The following is a 25,847-nucleotide window of genomic DNA, read 5'->3' on the forward strand; positions in this document are numbered from 1 at the left end:
CTATGTTTGAATGTTGGTTCAGCCATTTACTATTTCTGTAATTGTGGGCAAGTCATTAATCCTCACTGAGCTTTACCTTCTTCATCTGTAAAATAGAATAATGATACCTCCTGGGTTGTAGGGAGGTTTCAGATATCTGTTGCACGTAACGAATCACTCCAAAATTTAGAGGCTTGAAACAATAATGCTTTATTATTTCTCATGATTCGATGGGCTTACTGGGCAGATCTTCTACTTTATGTGATGTTGTTTGGGATGCCAGGATGTCTGGAAGGTCCAAAATGACCTCATTCCATGTGGCTGGATTTGGTACTAACCGCCAGCTATGAGTTCAGCTGGAGCTATTGGCCAGGACGTGTCAGTCAGGGCATAATCAGGAGACAATAATTTGAACAGATGAAGTTTAATATAAAGAATTATTAACTATAACAGGGGATTGAGTAATGAGAGATTGGCTAGTAAGAAGCAAAAAATCTAAAGCATACAGGAGCTGCTGGACTTCCCTGATGGTGCAGTGGTTAAGAATCCGCCTGCCAATGCAGGGGACACGGGTTCGAGCCCTGGTCTGGCAAGATCCCACATGCCGCAGAGCAACTAAGCCCGTGTGCCACAACTACTGAGCCTGCGCTCTAGAGCCCGCGAGCCATAACTACTGAAGCCCGCGTGCCTAGAGCCTGTGCTCCGCAACAAGAGAAGCCACAGCAATGAGAAGCCTGTGCACTGCAACGAAGAGTAGCCCCCGCTCACCACAACTAGAGAGAGCCCACGCGCAGCAACAAAGGCCCAACGCAGCCAAAAATAAATAAATAAATAAAATAAATTTATTAAAAAAAAAAAATAAAGCATACAGGAGCTGCAGATATAAGGAGCAGCCCCTACCCCTAGGCCTGAGAGAGTGCACCCAAGGAAGTGGACCCCCTGTGGCCAAGATCTGGACCTCAGATCCAGGGAAAGCTAGGGAAACCTGCTCAAGAAGACATGTCTCCACCTCAAAACCACCTGCGAAGGATATTGGAAGCTGCTGGCCACACGATACTGCTGACTACCGTGCACTGCCGCAGTGAAGTTACTGCACGGCAGGAGCAGTTCTGGAGAAACTGTGGGTGCTGCCAGAATCTGCCAGGAGGAACCTGGAACCAGGAAGGAAAGCCCCTTCCTCCTGCAATATCTCTCCAGCGTCCTCTACTGACAAAGCTTAATATTGTGCCAGCAAACAAAGGAAAATATTTAAAGAGCCCCTCTAAATTTTCACAGAGCAGGCAATGACGGGTGAATCTGGAGCTGAGAGAAAATTCATTGATAATTGGCATCCAGGGACTTGGTTCTCCTCCATGTGAGCCTTTCTCATGTAGCTGCTTGGGCTTCCTCACAGCTTGGTGGCTGGGTTCCAAGAAGAAGGAAGGTAGGAAGCAGAAGCAGCCAGTCCTCTTTAGGCCTGAGCTCAGAAGTTCACTTCCACCATATTCTATTGGGCAGAGCAGTCACAGGGCCAGCTCAGATTCAAGGGGAGAGGAAATAGGCTCCTCCTTGGGATGGCTTATATGTGCAGAGAGGGAAGGAATTGTTGGGGCCACTTATGGAGACTAGATCCCACAGTGCACTCTCTGGTCACAGCAATTCATGTCCCTCCCACAAACAACATATGCTCACCCCTCCAGAGATCCCCCCAAATTTCTCCCCATTATTATATCAGCTTGAATTTCAGGATCTTGCTATTTGGATTCAATCCAGTTACATGTGAAGCTCTTGGGATATGGTTCTTTTGTTGCAGCTCCCCCATTATGGTCTACCTCAGTCTGAAGTCCTGTGAATTAAATGGCAATTATTTATGTCCACCACACCTATCATGCAATGGTGAGATGGGATAGGATAGCCATAGTCTGCACTGTCATTTATTTTTTTAATTTTTACTTTTATTTTGGCTGTGCCACATGGCTTGTGGGATCTTAGTTCCCTGACCAGGGATTGAACCCCGACCCACGGCAGTGAAAGTGCTGAGTCCTAACCACTGGACAGCCAGGGAATTCCCGCACTCCCGTTTAGAAAGAGGAAAAGCTGGAGGCACTTGGAAGTCCCTGATTCATAACAACTCTAAGTACAGTCGGGGACCCATTGCAAACTCCTCCTGTTGTAGTGGCAGGGAATAAGTATATCTGATTCGTGCCTAGTTTTGCTCCCTGGAAGTGGTTCTCCTCTGCTCTTGGCTCTATCCTTTGGGATCTTGGCTCCGCCTTCTGTATCAGCCTTTTTTTTCCATGATAAACAACCCACGTGTTCTTAGCCTGCTTCCTGTCTGTAGGAGGTTAGGAGCCCAGAGGCCTCTTTTCATTTTGAATGGTCTCTGTCCCTTGTAGTTAGAACTGCTATAATTCTTCAAAAATTTTTGTAAGGTGTGAGGTAGGGCTCAGGGACTCAGGACAGGACGTTCTAACAGAAGGCGAATATGCAATGTCACTCCTGCTTGGTCCCTTGAGTTGGTAGGTGAAAGGCAGGTGCATCACCTCCAGAAATGTGGAGCCTCCCTGGGCTTCCCCAGGTGGCACCTGGATGACCTCCCAAGGCTGGCAGTTATTACAGAATCCTCCTTAAGTCCCTGGGAAGGAGGTGTTACAATCCCAGAGCAGAGCTCAGAGTCACTTCCCCAGAAGGTCAGAACTGAAAAAGCCCTTGTAGGGCCCCTGTCCAGCCCTCATGTGACAAGTGTTCAGGGCCCCTGAGTCAGAGCAGGGGAGGAAGGAGCGGGGCAGTGGGGAGTGATGAGAGACACTGAGAGATGGGTCACAGCCAGATACACAGGACTGGCATGCCATGGTGAAGAGTCTGGACTTCATCCACTGAAAGGTCAGATCTGGGTTTTGTAAAGATCTCTCTGGCTGCTGCATAGTATGGACTGGAAGGGGAGATGAGCAGGACTCCAACCAAGGTGGTGGTGGCTGGAATGTGGGTGGTAGCAGCAGAGAGAGAGGAAAGGGATGGATGAGAAGGGTACTTAGGAGGTAGAAAAGGAAAGCACTTGGGGGTTAATTGGTTTTGAGGGTGAGGGTGAAGGCCTGGATAGATCATCTAGGTTCAGGTTTGGGCAACTGTGTTGATGATCTTGACAGGGGAGAGGCAGCAGGAGACACCGGTGGAGAGAGTGGGAAATAGTGAGTACAGCTTGAAGGTCTGCTGTGTTGGAAGAGTCTCCAGGACAGCCAAGTGGAGAGGTCTTGGAGGAACTGGGGCAAGTGGGTCTGAAGCTGAGGAGTGAGGTCAGGGCAGCAGGAGAGCCATCGGGACTTGAGCACAGCTGAAGGATTTGGACCAGGGAGGATGTTAACCATGGTGGGAACTGAAGGCAAGAGGCCGATGTGATTGCCCAGGAAGTGTGTGCGGAGGAGCGGGAGAAGGACGCTGAGGCACTTTCTTGCTTGAGGGTGAGGTTGCCTGGGTGAGGAAAGTGAGTCAGGGAAGAACTGAGAGCCTGGCCTGCAGAACAAGGAAGTGAAAGGCTGGAGACTCAGGGCTCCAGAGGGGGAGGGGGCGAGGGCAATGGGGAGCAGAGAGGGCTTGGGTGAGGAGTTGAGGGGACCCCTAAAGACACCAGGAGGGAGTGAGGGAAGATGCTGGGTCCTCCTGGGACAGTGTGGTGAGATGCGTAGAAAGTTCAGGGTCTGAGGAAGGACCAGCACTGGGGCTGGGGTGGGGCTGGGTGAAGGGAGACAAGGAGAGGGCCAGTGAGAAGGAAATGACAGCACAGGAGCGGGGCTATTCCAGGCCTGGTGCTTCCGGAATGGGGTTAAGGGCTCCTCAAGGTCTTCCTCCCGAGACCTCCCAGACTCTCCCTGAACAGAGGACAGGTGAGGTCAGGCCATGTTGGAGGCACAGGAGCCAGCTTAGCCTCAGAATTGAAGATCTGAGGTACCTGGGGCTGAGGGCAGTGAGTGGTGCTCCCTTGAGCGCTTGAGAGAGCGAGTAGACGGTCTCCCCTCACCGGCTACAGGGCTTTGGGGGGAGGCTGCTCCAGGTGCCGAAGAGGCGTGTATGGGCGGAGGGGTGGGTGTCAAGGGTCTCATCTCCCCTTGATTGATGGGCAGCAGTGGGAATGGGTGGGGTGGGGTCCAGACTGACACAGGTAGCCCCCTGGTGGTGGTTGCTGTGGTGTGTGTGTGTGGTGCGGTGGTGGCGGGGGAGCAGAGTGAATGTGTGCCCAGAAAGGCAGGTGGCGTGCCCAGAAAGCGCGCACACGCACACGCGCGCACGCGCGCGCACACACAGCCTTCCAGCAGATCCCATGCCCTCCTCTGGTTCCCTTCAAAACCAGTCAGAAGAATAAGTCCCCAACTACCCCAGACCCAGAGGCGTGACCGAGGTGGCAGGTTGGCACTGCCTGTCCAGGGGAGGCTGGAACTGTTTGGGGACATGCCCTGCAGGTGCACAGGTTGAGAGCAGGCCAGAAGCACCCCAGTCCTCAGGCCACCTCCATGGGCTGGGGTGCTCCCCCGTCGGTGGACAGGGGCTCACTCCCAGAAAGCAACACATCACAGCACAGAAAGCGGGGCCCTCAGTTTATTGGAAAAACGGGGGACAAGAGGCCAGAGAGCTGGGGGAGGCGGTCCGGCAGTGCTCCTTCCTGGGAAGCAGAGCTCTTCTTCCTGGGCAGGGCCAGAGGCCCAGACAGTGGAAGGGAGGGGTCCCTTCCCACGCAGCATCCCCTTCCAGTGGGAAAAGAGGAGCAGAGAAGTGGCCGATGGGAAGGAGAGTGTGGTGTATTCTCAGAACGAGGGGCCAGCTACCGAGGTGCCGCTGTTCTCAGCTGGCAGTGGGGGCAGTGGAACGTCTGGCAGGCAGAAGGGGCCTCTCTGGCTCTCCCTGGGGGCCACCTAGCACCTCCCCAGGTCGAAGGAACCCCCTCCGCAGGTGTTGCTGAGCTGGCCGCAGGGCGTTCACAGGCCGGTGCTCACCTCCAGGTTCCTGCTGCAGGGGCGCTGCAGGTGTTGCCCGTCACCAGCCGGGAGCCTGACATGCAGAGGTCCCCACAGACGACCCCACCCTGGGAGCTGCTGACACCTGCGGGGACAAGGGCAGCGTCAGGAGGCCTGGCTGGTGGCCACCCCATCTGGCCACCTTCCTTTGGCCTCTCTGATATGTCCAACCCTCCGGGGAAAGACACAAGGGCCTTCAGTTCTAGTTCTGAAGGTGTGGAAGGAACCTTAGTCTAGGAGTCAGGAGCCCTGGGTCCTGGTCCTGGTCCTCGCGCTCTGTGGGCAGGGCAGCTCAGAGCCGGAGGCAAGGAGCACGGTGGCCTGGGAAATCCACGGCTGAGAGCGAAACTGAAGGAAGGTGGCCAGCCCTCGAAGCTGGAACTGGTGAGCATCTGGATGGTTCTCAGTGCACATGCAATGGTTACGTGAGATTAAGTCTCGGTCAGATGCTGAGGGATGCAAGATGGCGGGCCTTCCACGAAGCATTTCTCTATCACCACGTTGGTAATTGTGCCTCTGTCCTCTGATCCTGCACATCTGCCCCAACCCAGCAAGCTCAGTATCAGATTGGACCCTTCACTGAGGGTCTTTGTGTAGACACACCCACCTCTTTGGGTTGGGGGAGCTGTGAGCGTACCCAGCCCCCTGTCCTGATGGGAGATGACGGTAGCACGGACTCCAGAGATAACAAGCATGGTTGGAAGCTCAGCTCTGCCACTTACTAGCTTTGTGACCCGTGACAAGTGATGTTTCCCCAGGTTCCTTACCTGTAAAATATGAACGGCAATCCAGGCCTCGCTGGGACGCTGGGAGGATGAGGCGAGCGCCGAGAGGCAGGAGGTGCTTCCCCACCCTGAGTACTTCAACACGGTGACTGGTCTGGGTTGCATGCGGCCAGCAGAACCTTGCAAAGGGACAGTGAGCATCGGCTGTGAAGTGTCATCCTTGCGTGAGCAGAAAACAGCCCACAGCCCTGCAGCTCTACGAGGCAATCACGGCCACCTTAGAGAGCTTGAATTAGAGCACCTATTTGTAAATGGCCTGGAACAGAGAGAATTGAGACAGGGTGAGCCCCTTGAAAACAGCCGTAGACAGGAAGCTGACAAGGGGACAGCAGCAGCCTGAAAGGCTGCTCTCTTCCACCTGGGCTCCAGGCTGGATCGGGTCCCGCCCTCACCACGGGCTATAAAGGCTCTGGCCGAATCCCAGGCTGGTTCAGTCGCCAAGGCCTGTGCCTGCCCTTCACGCGGCTGGCCTGAGTTGGCCTGGGGGCTGACCTGGCCCCGCTGCCTGGAATGACAGCTTGCCCTGTAGCTCTGGTCCTCTGATGCCTGCCTACCTCCCTGGGTTTGCGAGCACCACCGGGCCTTATTCATAACCGTGTGGCTTTCTGGTGGTAACCTGCCTGTCTGCCTGGCTTGTGACCCGTGGATGCCCTGACTTTTGTCATTTCTTCTTGTCTGAATATCCACGAGCCTTTTACTTTTTGGTCCCTTCTTCATGGGTTTTTGATAAACAACTCTGTGATGAGCATTCACAGATATATTTTTGTGCACATCTCTAATAATTTCTTTAAAATAAATTACTGGAGGTAGAATCACTGGGCTCAGGAGGACTATCCTGGCCCTGGCTGTGCCTGTCTGCTGTCTGGCCGTGGAAGCGAGGAGGCTGCTGCAGTGAAGTAGAGGATTTGAGAGTCAGGAGGTGTGGATGCAAATCCCATTTCTGACTCTGACTAACTGCGTGGCAAGCTAGTCCCTCTCCGTGTGCCTTGCTTCTTCGTCTGAAAAGTGAGGATTGGAACACTGGCCTCCTGGGCCTCCATAAGGGTGAAACGAGATGGTCTTTGTGAAAACACCCGAGGCTGAGCCTGCATAGCCTGTGACCCAGGACGGGGACTGCCTCCCCTTTGCCTGCTTTGTTCTCCAATCTTGCCGCCTCCAGTTTTGCCTTCTTGACCTTGAACTCGCAACACACTGAGGCCTATGGCCTGGAGCTGATAAATCGTGGCACCTTCGCATACTCCACAACTGTTTATTCTGTCCTCCAGGAGCTGACTGCTTAGTCGGGTAGATTCGGAAATAGGTACAAGTTAAACGGGTAATAGACACCTGTTTTTCAAGGCAATTTGTGATTGATTGTCAATTACCTGACAAAGTGCCTCTGTCCTCTGTTTCAGGGGCTGAGTTCACCTTGAGCTGGTGTAATCAGGGAGGCTCTGTGGGAAAGATCAGGCTTGAGCTGGGTTTTGAAGGGTGGGAAGGGCTTGGAAAAATCGGAAGGGTGGAGGCATGGCCAGGCGAAGAAAGGCAGAAAAGCCCAGAACTATTCAAAGGGCAGTAGATGAGCACTGGTGGAGCTGAGAGGGTGTCAGACCTAAAGGATGAACTTCGGGCTCATTCCAATGAAGACTGGGAGCAAGACAAGGACATCCTCTCAATGCCATGCTTGACATACTGGCCAAGCGCCTGGCCAAGAAAATAAATATGCGCAAGTATTAGAAGAGATAGGACTGGCATTATTTGTAGACAATGGGATCAACTACATAGAAAACCCAACAAAACTCAACCAATAAACTCTAGAAATAATAGGATGAGTTGAGCAGTGCTTCTAGTTACAAGGTCAACTTACAAAAATTAAAAGTGTTTTTCTGTATCAGTGGCAACCAATTGAGAAATAAATAGAAAAATAAAGATACCATTCCTAAGAGTGATAAAAACAGTGAAGTAGTTGTGATATAGCAACAAAGTATTCATAGTCATTATGAAAAACAGTGTAAGGCTTTATTATAAAAAATACAAGAAAATCTGATTAAGTAGAATTATATCATATTCAGACATAATTTGGCCTGATATTCTAAAGATATCAATTCCCTCTAATTTATAAGTATAATGCAATAAAATTCCATCTGAATTTCTTTTGAGGGACTTGATAAGATCAATATAGTTTTTATGCAAAAAAACAAAGTCCATTTATAGTAAAGTCAGTTATGAAAAAGGAAAGCAATATTCAATATCCTGTAATAAACCATAATGGAAAAGAATATGAAAAAAAAAAAGAAAAGGAAAAGGAAAGCAAAGAGAATGTCTGAGGATTCAAGAGCCACAGTAATAAAAATGTCTAGTACATGTGTAGGAGCAGGTAAATGGACCATTGGACTGCTGGAACAGAAGAGAGAGCTCAAAACAAGCCCTTTGATGTAAGGTAAACTTAGTAATTGGTGAAGGTAGCAACAAGCAAAGGGCTGTTTATTCAGCTGGTGAGAGTAGTAAAAATAGACCCACTGTATGGAAAGCCTATGTAGAGCCAAAGTCCAATTTGTACTATATACCATGGGGGACCTCAGATGAATGCAAGGCCTGGGCATGAAAGATGAAAGTATAAAGCAAACAGAAGAAAATGTAAGAGAATATCCTTGTAACTTAAGGGTGGGAAAGACTTCTTAAGCAAACCTTACAAATCAAAACCACACAAAAAATTAAAAAAATCAAAACCACAAGATAACAAAATAGATTGTCATGATCACATCAAAATTAAGAATTCTACTTCAGTGAAAGACTATAAAGTTAACAGACAGTTGATAGCCTGGGAAATTGTGGATTTGGTTTGCATTTCCTTGATGATTAGTGATGTTGAACTATTTTTTCATATCTCTGTTAGCCATTTATATGTCTTGTCTGGAGAAATGTCTATTCAAGTCCTTAGACCATTTAAAAAATTGGGTTAATTTTTTTTGTCTTTATTTTTTTTTTTTTTTGCTATTGAGTTGTAGGAGTGCCTTACACTTTCTTAAGCTGGGCAAAAGGAAGGAGCTATAGTTAGTGTGTGGGGAACTTCTTCCGGCATGCTGACCTCAGTGGGCCAAGGAATGAGATCCCATACAGTGGCCTCGGAGAATCTGGGCTTAGCACTAATTAATTGGGTAGGTCAGGGCAAGTCACAACGTCTCTGACTCTCAATTTCTTCATCTGCATAGTGGAAATAACGATGCCTGTTCTGACAAGCTCAGGGGTAACTTCACGGTCAAATAAGATACCATCTGCGAAAGTGCCTTGTAAACAGCAACAGTATAAAAATGTAAGATAATTATCTTATATTAGTGTTAGTCCAATTCTAGTGCTAACATTTCCTTCCCCTAATGGCTCACCATGGACTTGAGTTTTACAATACGGTGGTTTAAGAAATGAAGGAAAAAGCTCCAAATGGCTGTGATTTCCCTGCCTAGGTAATTTAAAGGTTGACCATTTGGAATGGAGGTGAACTGGGATGACCAAGGCCATGGGAGACCCACCAGGGTTCCCACAACCTGCACTCTTCTCAAGCCCCTTCCCTCCTCTCCTTCCCTGCAGTGCGGCAAGCTGGAGGCTGCCGTGGCGGCCGAGGCAGAGCAACAGGGCGAGGCGGCCCTTAATGATGCCCGCTGCAAGCTGGCCGGGCTGGAGGAGGCCCTGCAGAAGGCCAAGCAGGACATGGCCTGCCTGCTCAAGGAGTACCAGGAGGTGATGAACTCCAAGCTGGGCCTGGACGTGGAGATCGCCACTTATCGCAAACTGCTGGAGGGCGAGGAGAGCCGGTGAGGACGGGTCCAGGGTCACTTCACATCCCCACTCCGGGCTAGAAGAGTGCCTCACTGACTCATCTCCAGGGAGAGAGCATTCAAACTGGCAAAGTCTTTAGAGCTCTAGAGAGTCCCGCTATTTCCCCATTCTCAGATAGGGAAACTGAGGCTCAGAGAGGGGAAGGGCTCGTCCAAGATCGCAGCTAGCTAGTGGCTAAGCTAGAACTACATCAGCCTCCCAGCTAGCACTCCAGCGATCTCTCTCCCTTCCTGCATTGCCCCTCCAGCTGCACCTAAAGCTCGTTCCCAGGTAACTATGCTACCCTGTTGGCTGAAAGGGTGTTTCTGCAGTCACATCTCAGTGGGTTGTGAAAGCTGCAATCATTCCGAAGGTTTGTTAAAGGCCATTCGATTTAAGATGCACAGACAAGGAATCCTATCAGCCTGGATAGTCTGGGGTTCAGGACCAGCGAATAGACAGGAGCAGCGCAGTATCCTTGCCCAGGAGGGAAGACAGGGACAGACACAAATCCATCCATCCTCCAGGTGACTGGGCTTAGTGTCCCAGGGAGGATGTCAGAGGCTTCTCAGGGGAGGAGGTAGAGGAGCTAATGGGGCAGGAAAGGGACAGGACACTTCAGGCTGTGCTGACAGTTTGAGCCAAGAATCAGGGTCAGGTGAAGTCAGCATGGGAGGGAGCAACGTGGATTTACACATCGGATGGTACATGGGCCTCTAGCCTTGGGTGGCCATGTCATTATTGCCTCTGAGTTGGATCCCATCCCAGGGAGCAGGCTAGACCAGGGAGTAGAGTATAGAGGTTAAGATCACAGGCTGTGAGCCAGATCACCTGGGTTCAGATCCCAGCTCTACACTTACTAGCTTCGAACCTTTATGCCTCAGTATCCTAATAGTGTCTATAAAACAGATAATCATAAAATCCACAGCTTCAGGTTGTTGCAGGGATTCAGAGGGTTAACGGAACATAGTAAGTGTATGTAGAAACAGATTATTATCAGAATTAGAATATCTTTATCCAGGGTGGCCGGGCAGGGCTGCACCCATGGAGAGACTCTTTATTAACCTGGGTAGTGTTAGAAATCTGACAAGAGTGGCACCCAAAGCAGCTGGCCATGACTGACCAAAGCAGGGAAACTTTTCTGTCCATTTCCTCAGGCCTTTGAGTGAAGCCACCAGCACAGTCTCCCCCTTTGCACCCGTAAGTCCCTAATCCACCTGCCAGCACTCAGTGTGGCTCTCGGCATTTGCACCGTGAAACTTACTTTCATTACGGAAATCATCATTAGTGTGTTGATAACTCAATCATATAATGAATGATGCAGCGTTCCCTACACAAGAGATTTTAAAAGGCGGTTTAGTATATTTGCGTATGGTGGCCACTGCCCTTTTAATAGACCTTCTCCTTTTGCGTATAAAGTGTGTAATTAGATTATACAAATAATGCTCACTGCAGAAAACACAGAAAATAAAAGCAGGCATAATCACTCAACTTGGAGATAGCTGCTGCCAGTATTGTGGCCCAACAGGCACCGTGATGGGCATTTGCTAGAATAGAATCTTCTGGAAGGGCACAGTTCCGAGGCTGTGGCAAAGCCAGGTTCACATAGGAGGAAGGTGAGCTGGAAGCATATATCCCCTGAGAAGCTGTGGAGTGGAGAAGTGTTCTGAGTCAGGAAGAATGAATCAGAACAGAGCTTTCCTGGAGGAAACGTTTTGAAGCTGGGAATTTTTTAAAAAGGGGGGGAGACGTAAAACAGAAAGTACAGGTGTTTATGAAGAGTGCAAGGTCCTGGTATAATGTCTCATCATAACGAAATGTTTATAGTGCTCACAGCAAACCCTTACATCAGAGTTACTGCATGCCAGGCTCTGTCTGCAAGCACTTTACACATGGAGCTTATAACAATCCTATGAGGTGGTATTATCATCCCCATTTTAGAGCTGAGGAAACTGAGGCACAGAAAGGTTAGGTGACTTGGGCAAGGTCACCCAGCTAGTAAGTGGCTCAGCCAGATTTGAGCCCAGGCAGCCTGGCTCTAGGGTCCAGGCTCTTAACTACCACACTCTCCAGCCTCCCTCCCTCCCTCTGAATTTATCAAGTCAGGTGCGTGTCTGGGGTAACATTTAAAAGCGTGAGATAAAAATGGATCCATTTGGATGCTAGGAAGCTATTTCCTACCCAGAGGTGTCCAGTTCGGCAGTAGCTGCTCCCATCACCTTTGTCCCTAGCACAGGGACAAGGAGGGTGACCCCACCCCACCCTACCCCTACTTTTCAGCACCCCGAGTTTCCATGGCCGAGAAGCAAACACGGCATAAAGTGGCCTTTTGGATCCTGCAAACTAACATTCCCCTGTCCTTTGGGGATCCCCAGGAGCAGTGCTAGCCCTGATCCTTCTGCAGCAGGCCCCACCCCTCATCTCTCCCCTTCCCCGCTTCAGGATGGAGGAGAACAGGCCTGCTTCAAGAACAGAGGAGCCAGGTGCTAACCGCTCACTCTCCTCTCCCCTGCAGGGTGTGGGAAGACATGGGCTCCATCAATGCCTGTAAGTTTGGGGGTGTGGGTGGGCATGGTTCTTTGGGGGTCAGTGGCCTTAATATCGGGTTTCCTCTAACTGGTGACGGAACCTCTGTCCACAGGGCACTGGGTGAGGGAGCTGATAGAAATGGATGGTCCAAAATATCTGGCCCCTACATGGATCCATCTGGAGCATCCATGAAGCCTAAGCTTATGCATGTGGCAAATTCGGACCCGCTAATTGGTTCTGCAAAAGTCACCCAAGTCTTTCAGCCACACAGAATACTCCTCAAGTGGTACGATGTTTTATGAGAAAAAAACATGAGCTGTGTATTCTGATCAGCTGGGGTTACTGAAAGTATCTCTTAAATCTGTATCTTTAATAATTCAGTGTGGATGCAGCCCCTAGCCTAGGTGTCTATCTGTTCCCCTCACCTTTCCAGCAACCATATTTCTAGATGATTCCTCTCCTGTGATCAGTCAGTTTTTGCCTAAAGATTTCAACATTGCAACATTAGTCAAGTAGATTTAGGTGTCCAACTTGCTAATCACACTCCTTCAAGAAGATGGCAATGGGTTTAGCTTTTCCTGTAGTTTAAAAAGATTCATGTCACAGGTCCATTACCATGTGAAGAGAGTTAATCACTGGTTCCAGAAAAATTCTGGGTCACACCATGTCTGGAATGGAAGAGAATTCAGACCTGCTGTCTCCTTACAGGTGTGAACCGTTCCCAGGGTGTCATGGTCTGCGGGGACCTCAGTTCCACCGTCCCTCGCGGCCTGGAAGGCATGACCATCGGCAGCAGTGCCCTCTGCTCCCCCTCTGTAGTGGGGGCCTGTTCCAGTGTGAGATCTATGCGGTTTGCATAGTGCTGGGTGGGACTCTGGACAGATGGGGTCTGACGGGGCGAGGGTGGAAAGTGGAGGAACGGGGAAATCTTTTCTCTCTCAGGCCCAAATGTCAGTTTAGAGATTGCCCCTCGCTGGGAAGCCAGAACTAACTCTCCAGTTTCCTTCTCACTGGAGTTATGATTTACTCTTTGACTGTCAACCCTGGGTTTGGCATTCTTGCCACCTCCATTGATTCTCCCCTCGCTGTGGTCCAGGAAAGGATGTAAAGGCTTTTTGATATAAATTGCTTAGTCATTTTCTTCCCCAACTAACTTCAGGTTAGTAGACATTTACTAAGAACTGACTGTGCCAGGCCCTCTGGGCGGGGACCCAGGTAGGGGACGGCAGTGCATGGGTGCACCCTTGTGCTTTGCCCTTGGACGAGGGGCTCTGTATAGCCCCTCAGTGCTGAGGGGGCAGCAGGGGAAGTGGGGCTGGGGCTCTGGGAGTCCCTTCGCTTGATCTGAGAGATTGTATGTTCCCAGGGCATCCCCCAGCTATGCATATGTCAGGATGGAAAGACTGAGGCTAATCTTCCCAGGTTTTTGTTATTGGTGATTTGGAGTTTTATTGTATTTGGGTAATTCCTGTACGGCTCCTTCTCTCTTTTGGTGTGTGTGATTAAATGTCATGGCAGAGATTTTCTCTTAGCAACCAGGTCAGTGCCTGCGCCCTTCCTTGTTTTCCCTGATTGTTTCAGTGCTTCTCCAAGTGTGGTCCGTGGACCACCAGGATCCCCGAGGGGCCGGGGGTGAGGGGACTTGCTAAATATGCAGATGCTGGGCTCCACCCAGAACTACTGAATCAGAAGTTCTGGGGATGAGCCCAGGAATCTGCATTTAAACAAGCTCCCAGGTGACTCCTATAAGAACTAAAGTTTGAGAGTCACTGGTTTGTGAGGGTGGCTCAGATAATTTGGCCGTTGAGGTGACTTTCCCTCTGATTCTCACAGGATCAGATTCATCTCTTTGCCATTCTCCTCTGACTTTGTCAAAAGGTCAGAGTCAGTATGGGCCACCCACGCCGGGTGAGGTGGGGACAAAGGCAGAAGAGAGGAGGAGAATGGAGTCTGTGCTCACAAGTACCAGCTAAGTGTCTGGCGCATCATGTATGTATTTCATCCATTGCTCACAGCAACAGTATTATCTTCATTTCACAGACAAGGAAATTAAGGTCCCGAGAAGTTGATAACTTTATTAAGGTCACACAGCTAGTCCAGGATCCAAACTGAGGTCTAGGGAATGTCAATGTTCATATACTTTCCACTGCCTTGCCTTGGTTGTTCCTTGAGAATAAAATCATGGTGCATCAGAATGCTTCCGGATGAGGGGTTCCAACTGATCCTACCTTACGACACTCCAGAGATAAGGGGTGGAAGGTGACATAAAAGAACCTCCTGGAAATGTTTGTAGAAACATCTCCCCACAGCTTCTGCTCTCCAAGAATCTTGGATAGACCTTATCATGGGGCAGCTCACACATGCCTCTTATGTGGGGATCCAGAATTAAAACTCAGACTTCTGGTGGGAGGACATTTGCCCTGATGGCCTGGACACAGACAGTTGACTGGGGACCTCTGTCTCCGGCCTATTCCTGAGTTGACAGTCCCCAAGAAGTCCCACCAGGGAAGTCTGTTCAGAGTCCCCTCAGATGCAAAGGGCGTCCCCCCGGATGTGATAAGATGGAGAGAGGGGTTTCTGGTGGACAACCTTCTTTCACTTGTTTTATAGGAAAAACTCTTACTTCTCTCACCTTATGTTATTTGGGATTTATAAAAAGGGATTTAAAAAAAGACCTGATTGGGTAGAAGATATTTTGTCACAAGAATACATATTTGATCTCAAGATATAGAAAAACCTTTGAGTAGTTCTCCCTGGCAATGCCAGGGATGACTTCAGAAGGTGTCCCCAAGGGGCACATTGGTCCCCTGGGACTCTGGGATCTTTCTCCAGATCTTTCTTCATGTGGTATCCCCCTAGTCTCTGCCTCCTGGCCTTAGAGGGTCCTGCAGGAGCGCATCTTGGGCACAGCATGGTCTGGATTCCACCAAGTTTGAGCTGGGGAGAAAATCAGGTTCAAAAGGCCACTAGATCTGCTCTGCGGAGGGAAAGGCGTTGTACCAGGATGGGGCTGGGGAAGGGGAGGTGGTAGAAATGGGGGAGGGTCTACCTCTCCTTTCTGATGGTGGTGGTGGAGGGTGTGTATATGCATATTTGTGCCTCCAGTGTTTCCTCCACATTTAATGCAAAAGCTCATCTTCTGAGTGCTCCCTTGACCCACTCCCCTCCCAGGCTACTTGCCTCTCACCACCACTCTTCAGTAGCACCAAGGGTATAAGAGCGGGGTATCCAGACAAGAGGTGATTCCCAGATGGTCATTTTCAATGTCCCTGTCCATTCCAAAGAGGGTTACACTTTGTGATTTCCTTGATCATGTGGTTACCCTGCATTTCTCACCATGCTTGTTTCGGGTGGGTAACGGCTCCAGTTTGTACTTCCCGAGATCCCAAGGACTGAAGCAGGGAACAGTTGGCAACACCAGGACCGGGAGAAGGAGGAGCCTAGGTGTGGGTGTTTGTGAGGATGGTCCAAAGCAGAGGGGATTTGAGACTTGGTGGAAGAGCGCTTGTGGCCTCCGAAAGGAATGAAGAAGACCCCAAAGCCCAAGCTTACCTGATTTTTTGAAAGCACTATATTCCATACTTCCTTATCCTTTGGAGATCCTGTGTATTTTGGGGAGGGGCATTGAATGTTTGCACAGGAGTAGAATATGGATAGAAGGTCTGATTTTCTCTTGATGGGGGTCTCAGCTTGGTTTGTGGAGTTTCAAAAAAAAAAAAAAGAGCCCAGGAAAGAGCCCTGGAGCCACTGACATGGGCCTACTTTATTGTCTGGGCCCCTTGCTCTTCTGGCTTGTTCTTGATTGAGAGATTCAGACCACTTGGCTTCTCCTTAAAATTTATTTTTTTCTAATGAAACTTCAATCCTCAGTTACTCTTGGAGTGTACCGTTTCTGCAAGGAATAGCTCTTTTCTCAGGAGAGAGCTGTGGGAGACCCAGAATCCTTTGAAAAGAGAAGAGCTCTGCATTTTTGCTGTTGGCTGCAAGGAGGGTGGTCGGGAGAGGTTTCATCTTCATGCCAATGGCACCTCGGGCTGCCATGCACACAAAATATGGAAACTTATTAAAAAGCTTGTCGATATCTCCCAGCTCCTAGTTGTTTCAGTTTTCAATGCACGGTGTCATATTTTTGGGTACCAGGTTTGGCATTTTAGTTATGCTTGGCCCAGACCCAAGGTAACATCAAGGTGTTTTCCCCAAGCACAGACTCACTGCACAGGCCCCCAGGCTGACGTCCAGAGCATGGAGGCCACTTCTTGCCCAGCGTCTCTCTGAGACATGGCAGAGCTGATGCTCAAATTTTGATCTCCTGGTGTTTCAGCCCTGGAGATTTAACCTTTCCTGTGGATGAATGATGTGCCTTAAACTGAATGTTGGCCTGTTGTGAGTATGACCATGCCCTTGAAGCCCAGAGAGATGGTAGAAAGAAGGAGAGGAGGCCAGAAACTTGGAGGAGGCCTGTCTGGTGTCAGCTGGCAAACCTCAAACAGCAGCAGCCAAAGCACTCAGGAGAGGCCTCCAGTGGCGTTATAGCTCTTTGGGTCTGAGATGAGGATTCATCAGAATGCACAGGCCCTTAACATCTCCTCGAAGGGACAGGCTGGGGGATGGGGCAGCAGAGGAGGCCGGCAGGGGGACATCTGCCTGGAATAGTGATGGCCAGTCTGTTCTCCTAATGGAGAAATGGAGGTGAGTCCAAGAGGGCTGATGTCTACACCTCCTGCTCTACCAGCTGCCTGAGTTCATCCAACCATCTCAGGCCTGACATGTTCTGGAGCCCCATCCTGGGACTTGGTTGGGGGTCAAAGCCAGGAGGAGACGCTTCCTACTCTCCAGGAACTTCCAGCTTGATCCAGTGCCCAGACACACCCAGTGACATCCCTGGCCAGGAGCCACAAAGAAAGAACCAGAGATCTTCAGGGTTTGAGACACTGTGGGGCAGGAAGCGGGGGATGTGTGTGTGTGGGGAGGGAGGGTAGGGAAGGGGGGCAGAGCGAGTGCTGAGCAAAGGCAAATGGGAGGAGGGGTGTGGGGTAGCCTATGTGTCCAGTGGGATAGTCCTGGGAGGCCTCAGGCGGCGGACTTGTCTCCATTGGGTGGAGCCTGCATCTGGGAAGGTGAGCATCTGGGTGGAGGGGTTGCACAGGGCAGAGGAGCGGGTGGGGAAAGGGGAGATGGGGGAGCCTGTGTTTGATATAAGGAGCACATGCATATGCTGGGAAGTGGTGTGAGCCAGTCAGTAGGGGATGAGAGCTATGAGTTTGGCATTCTGGCTGCTGGGGCGGGGAGGGGGGTTTGTGGGGTGCGGATGGGGAGAAAGAGGTCACGTGGGGATCTGGAGCTGTGGTCCAGGTCTGAGGGGTCTGAGCTGGAATCAGGCTATGGAAGTGGATGGGAAGAGGCAGAATCACTGGAGGGCTGGGAGACACTGCACGGGGTTGGAAAGGACTGGCCAGCTGGAGATGGGGCCAGAGGGCTCCGAGGGTCGGACATGTTGCAGGCACAGAGACGGTGTTCTTCACAAGATCACATGTCTTTGCATGGCAGCAGCATTTATTAAGACAAGGATTGAGACAACCCAGAAGACGAGGCACCCACAGACAGTCATAGCGAGAGGGAGACCCAGGCAGTGGCCTCACCTTCTCCATCCCACCCACTCAGCATTGGACAGATCCCTCCTGCACCGGCAGGGGGTGACCTCGGAGCAAACATGGTGTTTTCTTTGAAATGTATAAAGGTGTATTGAATAGCGAGACCTGTCCAAAGTCAAAAGAATTCCCCCCATAATGGGCCTCTCAACTGGGAGGTCACAGGAGGAGTCTGGCTGGAACAGGTTAACCCAGAAGAAGGCAGTCGGTTAGAGAGACAACCAAACACAAACAAAAATAACCAAGGGGCAATTCTTTCCTGCAGAGACCTTCCCGGCCAGGAGAGGGGAGCTGCTGGAAGTGGCGGGGTGCTGCTTCCTCTCTGATTCTCAGGTTGTGGGAGACCAGGCTGGATACTTAGGCTTATTCCTTGTGCCAGGAGAAGGCCAAATTTTCACAATGTCCAGCGGCCCTGGGTGACCAGTAGGGTCCCAGAGAGCCTGGTGAATAATACAAATTGGCCACTGGTATTTAGGAGTCAAATCGGAATTGAGTAAAAGGGCTGGGAATGACTCTCTCTAACTGAAGCCTGTTGGAGAACCAGGAAACAAGTCCCTAAAATGAGAAGGTGGCGGAGAGCAGTGGAGGGTCTTTCCCTTGGAGGAACACGTGGAAGATTCTGGCAGCAAGCACACATTTTCCATTCACACACCATTCCGTGCCCGGGGGACGCAGGCGGGGCCTCGGACTCTAGGCAAAGCAGACGGACCTGCTCCCGCAGTTGAAGCTGGAGATGCGGGGCTGACAGGGGGCGCAGGAGTCGGACGCCATCAATCACTGTGATGCTGCCCCCAGTGGCCACGGGGCCAGAGGCAATCTGGTGCCTTGGGGTGCTATACATGTGGGCCCCCAGGTGACTCCACCGCGGGAGCTGCTGATGCCTGTGGGAAGAGAGGGGACAGGAAGGGCTGAGTGGCCTGTTGTGATGTCACCAACCCCAGGACAGGCCCTAAGGGGCTTTTGCACCGCAGGACCTCCCTCCTCCTCAAAGGGGTTTAGTGGTTCATAACTCAGACCCTGTTCTGCTCAGCACCTCAGCCTTCTAGGGCAGGGGTCCCCAACCCCGGGGTCCCCAACCCCTAGGAAGCGGGCCACATAGCAGGAGGTGAGCCGTGGGTGAGCAAGCGAAGTGTCATCTGCTGCTCCCCATCACTCCACCATCATCCCCCCGCACCCCACCTCCAAGGAAAAATTGTCTTCCACGAAACTGGTCCCTGGTGCCAAAAATGTTGGGGACCGCTGTTCTTTGGCACCTGGGTGAGAAGGAATCGAGGACCCCTACACTCAGAGGGGCAAAGCTACTGTGTCCTTATTACCCTGGCCTGCAGTTCACATCTCCACCAGTGGATGGCACTCAACTATGCCTTCGTTTAGTGCCTCCAGGGAAGAGTGGGGGTGGGGGGGGAGGGGGAGAGGGGGGCATGAAAGGCCCCCTCCCTCCCAGGCCTGGAACATTCTGGGTTTAGTGGGTTAGGCTGTCAGGTTAAGATTTGCCCATCAACAAAGCCATTTTTCTAGGGGTGTTTCAAGCGGGTACTTACAGACATTCACAGAGCCCACACCTTCGCACAGCCTAAGGGGAAAGAAAACTCCGTTAACTGTGGGCGGTGAGCTGGATTCCCTGAGGCAGATGGTTGCTTGGGCACAGAGAGGGCCTTCCAGATCCAACCCCCAAGAGGCAGGAAGTGCTCCCCCAAAGTCTGTATTAAATGCTCACTCTCTAACTATTCTCTGACCACAGAGACAAGGCCTTCTGATTTTCAGCAGAGGTGAGTGAGTTTATGAACTCCACCCGTTGCCTCCAATCTGAATGACTTGGCCCACCCTGGATAGTGCCGATCGGGCTCACAGAAAGGAGAGTCGAACTGAATGCAGCAGCGTGTGTGAAAGGGCTTAATGCCCAGGAAGAGCTACAGCCATAGGGTGCATCATCCTTACAATGCACCCACCTCCGGGGCAGGCCAAGCTTCAGTCTCCTTTAGGAAGCTACTGGAAGACAATGGATTTTAGAGCCACATGTCTTGGGTGCAGGTCCTGGCTCTTGTGCTTGCTAACTGTGTGGCCACGAGAAAGTCACTGAACGCTGGGCCTTATTTCCTTATCTTTGGATGGGAAAAATGATACCTACCTCGCTGGACTGTGAGGGTTAAAATGAGCACCTAGCACAGGCCTAATAAGCATTCAGTAAATTATCATTATTATTGAAGCTTGAGCTGTACTAGCAGCGGGCAGAGATACAGCTCACATTTGGGCTCAGCGAAATTCACCGCCAGAGGGCCAGGGCCTCCTCCTTCTAGACCCCGAGGTCTTCCTTAACCCCACCTGTGCTCCTCGCCCTCCAGCAGGCGCCTGTAGGTGGCGATCTCGATGTCCAGGCCCAGCTTGGAGTTCATCACCTCCTGGTACTCCTTGAGCAGGCAGGCCATGTCCTGCTTGGCCTTCTGCAGGGCCTCCTCCAGCCCGGCCAGCTTGCAGCGGGCATCATTAAGGGCCGCCTCGCCCTGCTGCTCCGCCTCGGCCACGGCGGCCTCCAGCTTGGCCCGCTGTGGGGAAGGAGATGTGAGGACGAGCGTGAGAGAGAGAGAAGGTGCAACTTGGCTCCCCTGAGCTGAGGGAGCTGGGACAAGGGTCCCAGAGAAAAGGTAGGTTAACTACCTATAAACGGGTAGTTAATGGGACTATGAACACGAGGGAGGGATGGGCACTTTTCACCATCTCTCCTTGGTGGCGTTGCAGGGTGGCCAGGGAGGGGGACATCAGTGACACGGCTCATCCCAGCTCCAGTGCAGCGTGATGTGCCAGGGGCCCTGCCCTCTCTCTGGACCCCTGCTTCCTCACGGGCACACTCTGAGGGCTGATTAGGGCCAGACCTTTGCTCTCCTGCTGGCAAAGGGCCTGGTGCTGCAGTCTGCCTGTGCTGAGTATTCAAGCTCTCCCGGAACCCATACCTGGCACTTGGCATTTTCAATCTCGGCCGTCAGCCTCTGGATCATGCGGTTCAGCTCGTTGATCTCCTCCTTGGTGCAGCGCAGGGTCTCCCCATGCCGGATCACCGTGGCCTTCATCTCCTCGCACTTGGGGGAAGCAGAGATGTTCCTGAGGCTCAGGATGGGGCATCCCATCCATTCAGGACCACGCGGATGATCGTGCAGGTTGTGCAGTGCTCAGCCTGTGCAGCCAGACGTGGCAGCCCCACCCTGACGCCCAAACTGAGATCTGTCAGTCCTTTTCTTACCATCCCTAAAGATCAAAATCCCCAGACAAAAGAAGCCTTTTCTAATATACACCTCGCATCCTTCCCAGTGCCATGTCTAGGAGGCAGGTGCCCTGGGCCACTCACCTTGCTGCGGTACCAGGACTCAGCCTCAGCCCGGCTGCGGCTGGCAACATCATCGTACTGAGCCTTGATCTCGGCGACGAAACAGTCCATGTTCAGGTCCCGGCTGTTGTTCATCTTGACGAAGACTGAGGTGTCTGAGATGTGGGCGTGGAGGACCTGGAGCTCCTGGGGGGCCGACAGCCAATGCATTTGGTTCTGGTGCCTTGTCTGGGCCACGTGCTCCAGCCCTGGGGGCCATGTCCACTCCCTGGAGGGGGCACTGGTCATGTATGATACATGACTCCCACTCCCTTTCATTCACACACAGGTACATCATAAGACAGTAAAGCTGAGACGGGCTTTGGAGGTCAGCTGGGGACAGCCCACGACTTAACAAAGGGGGAAACTGAGGCCCAGCATGTGAAAAAGGCCTGACTCAAAGGGAGCTGGGGTCTGAATGCCGGGACTAGTGATCTGTCCAGGAATTAAGACCCTCTCTCTAACTGGAAACCCACCCTACCCCCCTCCCACATACACTCTTTCATATCCATGTAGAGACCAACACGCACAAAGGCCAGCACACAGGCACACACGCGGCAACACCCCGGGGCTCGCCGGCACAGAGAGGCCCAAGCACACTCGAGCGCCACCGTCCTTGGGGCTTACCTGCACGTGTCTGTGACAGCTACACGACAGGCCCCTCTTGCATGTGCGTGCATGTTCTTCACATGCTTCCATCACTCAGGGGGCAAACGTGCACACAACACCTCCCCCCAGTCCCCACGCCTTCCCTCCCCCCTTCCTGGCTGGTTGGCAGGGCCCTCCTCACCTCGTCATAGAGGCGCTTCAGGAAGCTACACTCCTCCACCAGGGCCTCCACGTTGGCCTCCAGGTCTGACTTCTGCAGGTAGGCGCAATCCACGTCCTGGCAGTGGGGCGAAGAGGAGGGGGCATGCATGTGGGAAGAGGCCCCCGGAAGGTGCCTCTGGGTCGGTGTGGTGACCCACCACGGTGGAGGCCACCAGAGGGTGCCCCTCCCTCCCTGCCCTGTGACCAGCCCCTCACCTTCTTTAGAACCACGAACTCATTCTCTGCTGTGGCCCTCAGAGCCACTTCCTCTTCATACCTGGGGGTGGGGGAGACAGGGGCCGGGGCTTGGCAACCATCTCAGCTCCTGGGCAAGCTCTTCCGGGGCTCAGAAGGGATGAACTCTGCAAATGTCATCTTGTCCTCTCCTTGGTCTATTTTGTGCATTGTTCGTGGGCCAGCCCTGTCCCAGCCTGGCTTATTCCACCCCACTCCTGCTGCCTCTGGATGAGTAACACTCCATCCCCCAAGTCTAAAATCATCTTTGCATCCTAGATCCAAAGAGAGGTGGTGCCATGGGCAGGAAGGGCACGGAGCCCGTGTCATGAAGGTGAGCAGGAGTGGGAGGAACAAGAAAGCTCTAGAACCCCATTGGGTTTCCTTACTCCCCCGAAAACAGCTCTACGACTCAACGGGCCTCCACGGGGTTGAGGTGGAGCCAAAGAATCTGAAAAAACCTAGGCCCCTACTGAGCATCCCCTTGGGTCCCAGGCAGCCCCTGTTGATAGACAGGCAGGAATCTTAATGAAGCTGCTTCAAGAGGCTTGTGGGAGGAGCTTTCCCACTGCCCCTGTTATTCTGGGTCGGGCGCACTCACTTCTTCTTGTAGCCCTCCAGCACCTCCTGCATGTGGTTGAGCTCCGAGGCCAGCCTCCCGTTGTCAGCCTCCACACGCTCAGCCTCCCGCCTCAGCGTCTCGATGTAGCCGTTGAACAGGGGCTCCAGGTTGCTCTCGGAGCACTGGCGGTTCTGGTAGAACTGCCACTTGGTCTCCAGCAGCTTGTTCTGTTGCTCCAAGAAGCGCACCTGCCGCCCAGGGTGGGAGAAAGAGACTCAGGAGGAGGCTGGGGAGGTACCTGCCTCCCCAGAGCTCTCTCTCCCTCTGCTCTGATGTCCTCTGAACAGCCAGGGCCAGGCGAGGGCTGAGCCATGGAGTGTCTGCGACTCAGCGGGCCTTGCTCCCAGTCCGCAAGGGAGGCACTGTGCGTGTGAGTGCCCCCGGCTTGAGGCCAAGGGTCTGATTCAGCTCCCAGGTCTGCCACTGTAACAGCAAGTTGTCTAACCTCTGGGTGCTTGGTTTTCTCATTTCCAAAACAGAGATGATAATAGTACCTTCCTTAAAGTTGTGAAAACTGACCAAGTTACTACATGTAAAGTGCTTAGAACAGTTTCGGACACACAGTAAGTGCTCAATCAGTTGAACTATGACTTGTTCATTACCAGTCATTCTTCATTTATTCATTTATGCAACAAACATTTATTGAATATTTACTATGTGGTGCCAGGACTTGTGCTAAGATACACACACACACACACACACGCACATCTTTGTCTATGTCTGTACCTATCAATCAATTTTATTCAATTCTCACAACCCTTTGGGGGGAGATCTTATTTCTCCTATAGTAAAGAAACGGAAACAGAGACCCCAAGGTATGAAATGACTAACTTACTGTCTCATAGTTAGTAAGGAGTCAGGATCTCATGTCCCTTGAGTCCCCTTCACTTGCCTGTCACCATAGTCTGTCTAAGCTGCTCACTGAACCCTCAGCTTCAATCTGTTATTCAAAAAATAAAGATGATATTTTACTCTATTGAGTCATGTTGAGGATTAACTGAGATCACTAAAGAGAAAGGGATAATAAGAAGGTACCCCTGTTGCCCCCGATCCCAGACCCCAGAGCCTGGTCCTACTTCCTCAGCTGGAGTAAGGCCTCACCGACACAGTAGGAGCCGACATGAGGGGAGACGCAGAGGTGGCCTTTCTGAGAGGCAGCCTCAGGGCAGTTCTGGGTTTCTCAGGCTCTGCACTGGTGGGCCTCCTCCCGCCAGCCTGGCGGCCCTGCCTTCCCGATTCCCAGCTCTGCATCCATGAAGGAGGCTGCCAAGCCTGCTTGGTTAAGTGTCACACCTCCTTGCCCACTACTGTCCTTGGAAAAGAACGCTAACAGCTAACGTTTATCAAGCACTTACTGTGTGCCAGCACTGTCCCTGCATGAACCCCGTGAATCCTCACACCAAGCATGTGAGGCCGGTTCTGTTAGGCGGACAAGCAGCCCGCCTGAGGACTCGCGCGGCGGAGGGGCAGAGCGAGGGTGGGGAGGCGGCGTGGCTCTGAGCACCGGCCTAAGCACTTCCGGAGCTGCCCCAGCGCAGGAGTCGCCTCTCCCCGCTGTCTCCCGCTCCTCCGGTACCCAGAGCCCTGTGTTTCAGCGGCAGCTCTGATATTCCCACGCTGTCTTGTCTCGGGAAACACACACACTTTAGACTATAGACTCGATTTCTGGACCGCAGTGGGTGTCCGATATACTTTTGCAGGAATTGAACGAGAAGACGGATCCTTCCGCGCACATTGGTCTGCATTTCTCTCCCGCTGCTGGCTGTCGTGCTGGCTCCTCTACGGACCCTCCCGAGGGGGAGGGCAGGGCTGGGGCCGTCTCTGGACCATCCCAGGCCTCACTGACCTTGTCGATGAAGGCAGCGAACCTGCTGTTGAGACACTTGATCTGCTCCTTCTCCTCATGCTTCACACACTGCGCGTTGGGGTCGATCTCCAGGTTGAGGGGCACGAGGAGGCTCTCGTTGACCGACACGGTGGTGATGCAGGGCGGGCTGGGGCCACACACGCCGCCGGAGCGGTACCCGAAGCTGCGGCCGCAGGAGCCGGCGCGGAAGCCGCGCACCGCTACGCGGGGCGCACAGGAGCCCAGGGCTGAGACGCTGCGGCTGCCGAAGCCCGTCAGCCCCCGGTAGCAGGACACCCCTCGGTAGGGGGCAGCGCTGATGCAGCAGCGGCTGCCAGTTTTGGGGGCCACAGCTGAGCACGAGCTGAAGGTCCTGGTGACCCCACATCCTGGGCTGATCCTGTAGGAGCGGCAGGTCATGGTGCGGGTCTGATCGGATGGAGGCTGAGCGCGCTGGGGTGTCGAGGGCGGCGGGTGCGCTGCTTAGGATACTTCTGGCTCCTCTGATCCTCCCTGGTCCTTTTATTGGTGGGGAGAGCTGGGGTTGGCTGCATGAAAGGAGTGAAAAGTCATTTTATGTTGTTTATTGGCTTGGGGAGTTTGCCAGCAACTCCCCAAGGATTCGTCTTAAAGGTGAGCTCAGCGGCGACTCTGGGCCTCCCTAAAAGTATTGAAGATGTTATTAGGGATACTGTGCGTTTGCACTTTTCATCTTCAAAGCTCATTTATGTACATTGGGTAATTAATTTTCTCACAGTCTCCCTGTGAGATGGTCTCCACCCACACCTGGAGGCGGGTTTGAACTCCACAGCAGTCTGAGGTGGCTGGGCATGGGGTAGGGGCTGGGGCCACTGTCTCCAGGGAGAAGTTCGAGGGTCCCAGGTTGGGTGAGACCACCAGCGGTCCTCACCTCTGTCCTCTTGGCTCCACACTGAACACATTCTCAAGTACATCGATGTGTTTCAGAGGCTGATAGATCAGGTGAGTCCAAACCCACTCAGGCAGCATTGCTTGGAGGTGGTTCAGGTCCAGAGGGGCCATTTTGACCATGCTCCCTGCAGAACAGAGGGCTGGAGCACGTGGTCTCTTAGAACCTTCTGGATTCCACCCTAGAAGGTTCTGTTCCAGAGCCCTCATTTCTCACCCGCAAAATTGCAACTCTCAGTGGCCACAGTGGCGGCCCCTTGTGGATAAGGGGGGCGCCTCCCTTTAGCCACTTTCTCCCACTTGGCTGAAAGGATGGCAGAAGCCGGGATAAC

At 52.3% G+C, this 25,847-nt stretch overlaps 1 protein-coding gene across 1 annotated transcript; it reads right to left on the bottom strand.

Moving 5' to 3' along the window:
- Positions 1-18,408: 18,408 nt before the first annotated feature.
- On the bottom strand, positions 18,409-25,008 carry LOC132373213 (keratin, type II cuticular Hb5-like). The gene is given in 11 exon segments (XM_059935940.1): positions 18,409-18,486; positions 18,488-18,570; positions 18,573-18,599; positions 19,260-19,291; positions 20,041-20,261; positions 20,667-20,792; positions 21,059-21,223; positions 21,867-21,962; positions 22,103-22,163; positions 22,722-22,930; positions 24,589-25,008. Coding segments are annotated over 11 exon segments (1,518 nt in total).
- Between the last annotated feature and the right edge of the window lie 839 nt (positions 25,009-25,847).

Source organism: Balaenoptera ricei, chromosome 10, assembly GCF_028023285.1.
Source record: "Balaenoptera ricei isolate mBalRic1 chromosome 10, mBalRic1.hap2, whole genome shotgun sequence".
Classification (NCBI taxonomy): domain Eukaryota; kingdom Metazoa; phylum Chordata; class Mammalia; order Artiodactyla; family Balaenopteridae; genus Balaenoptera; species Balaenoptera ricei.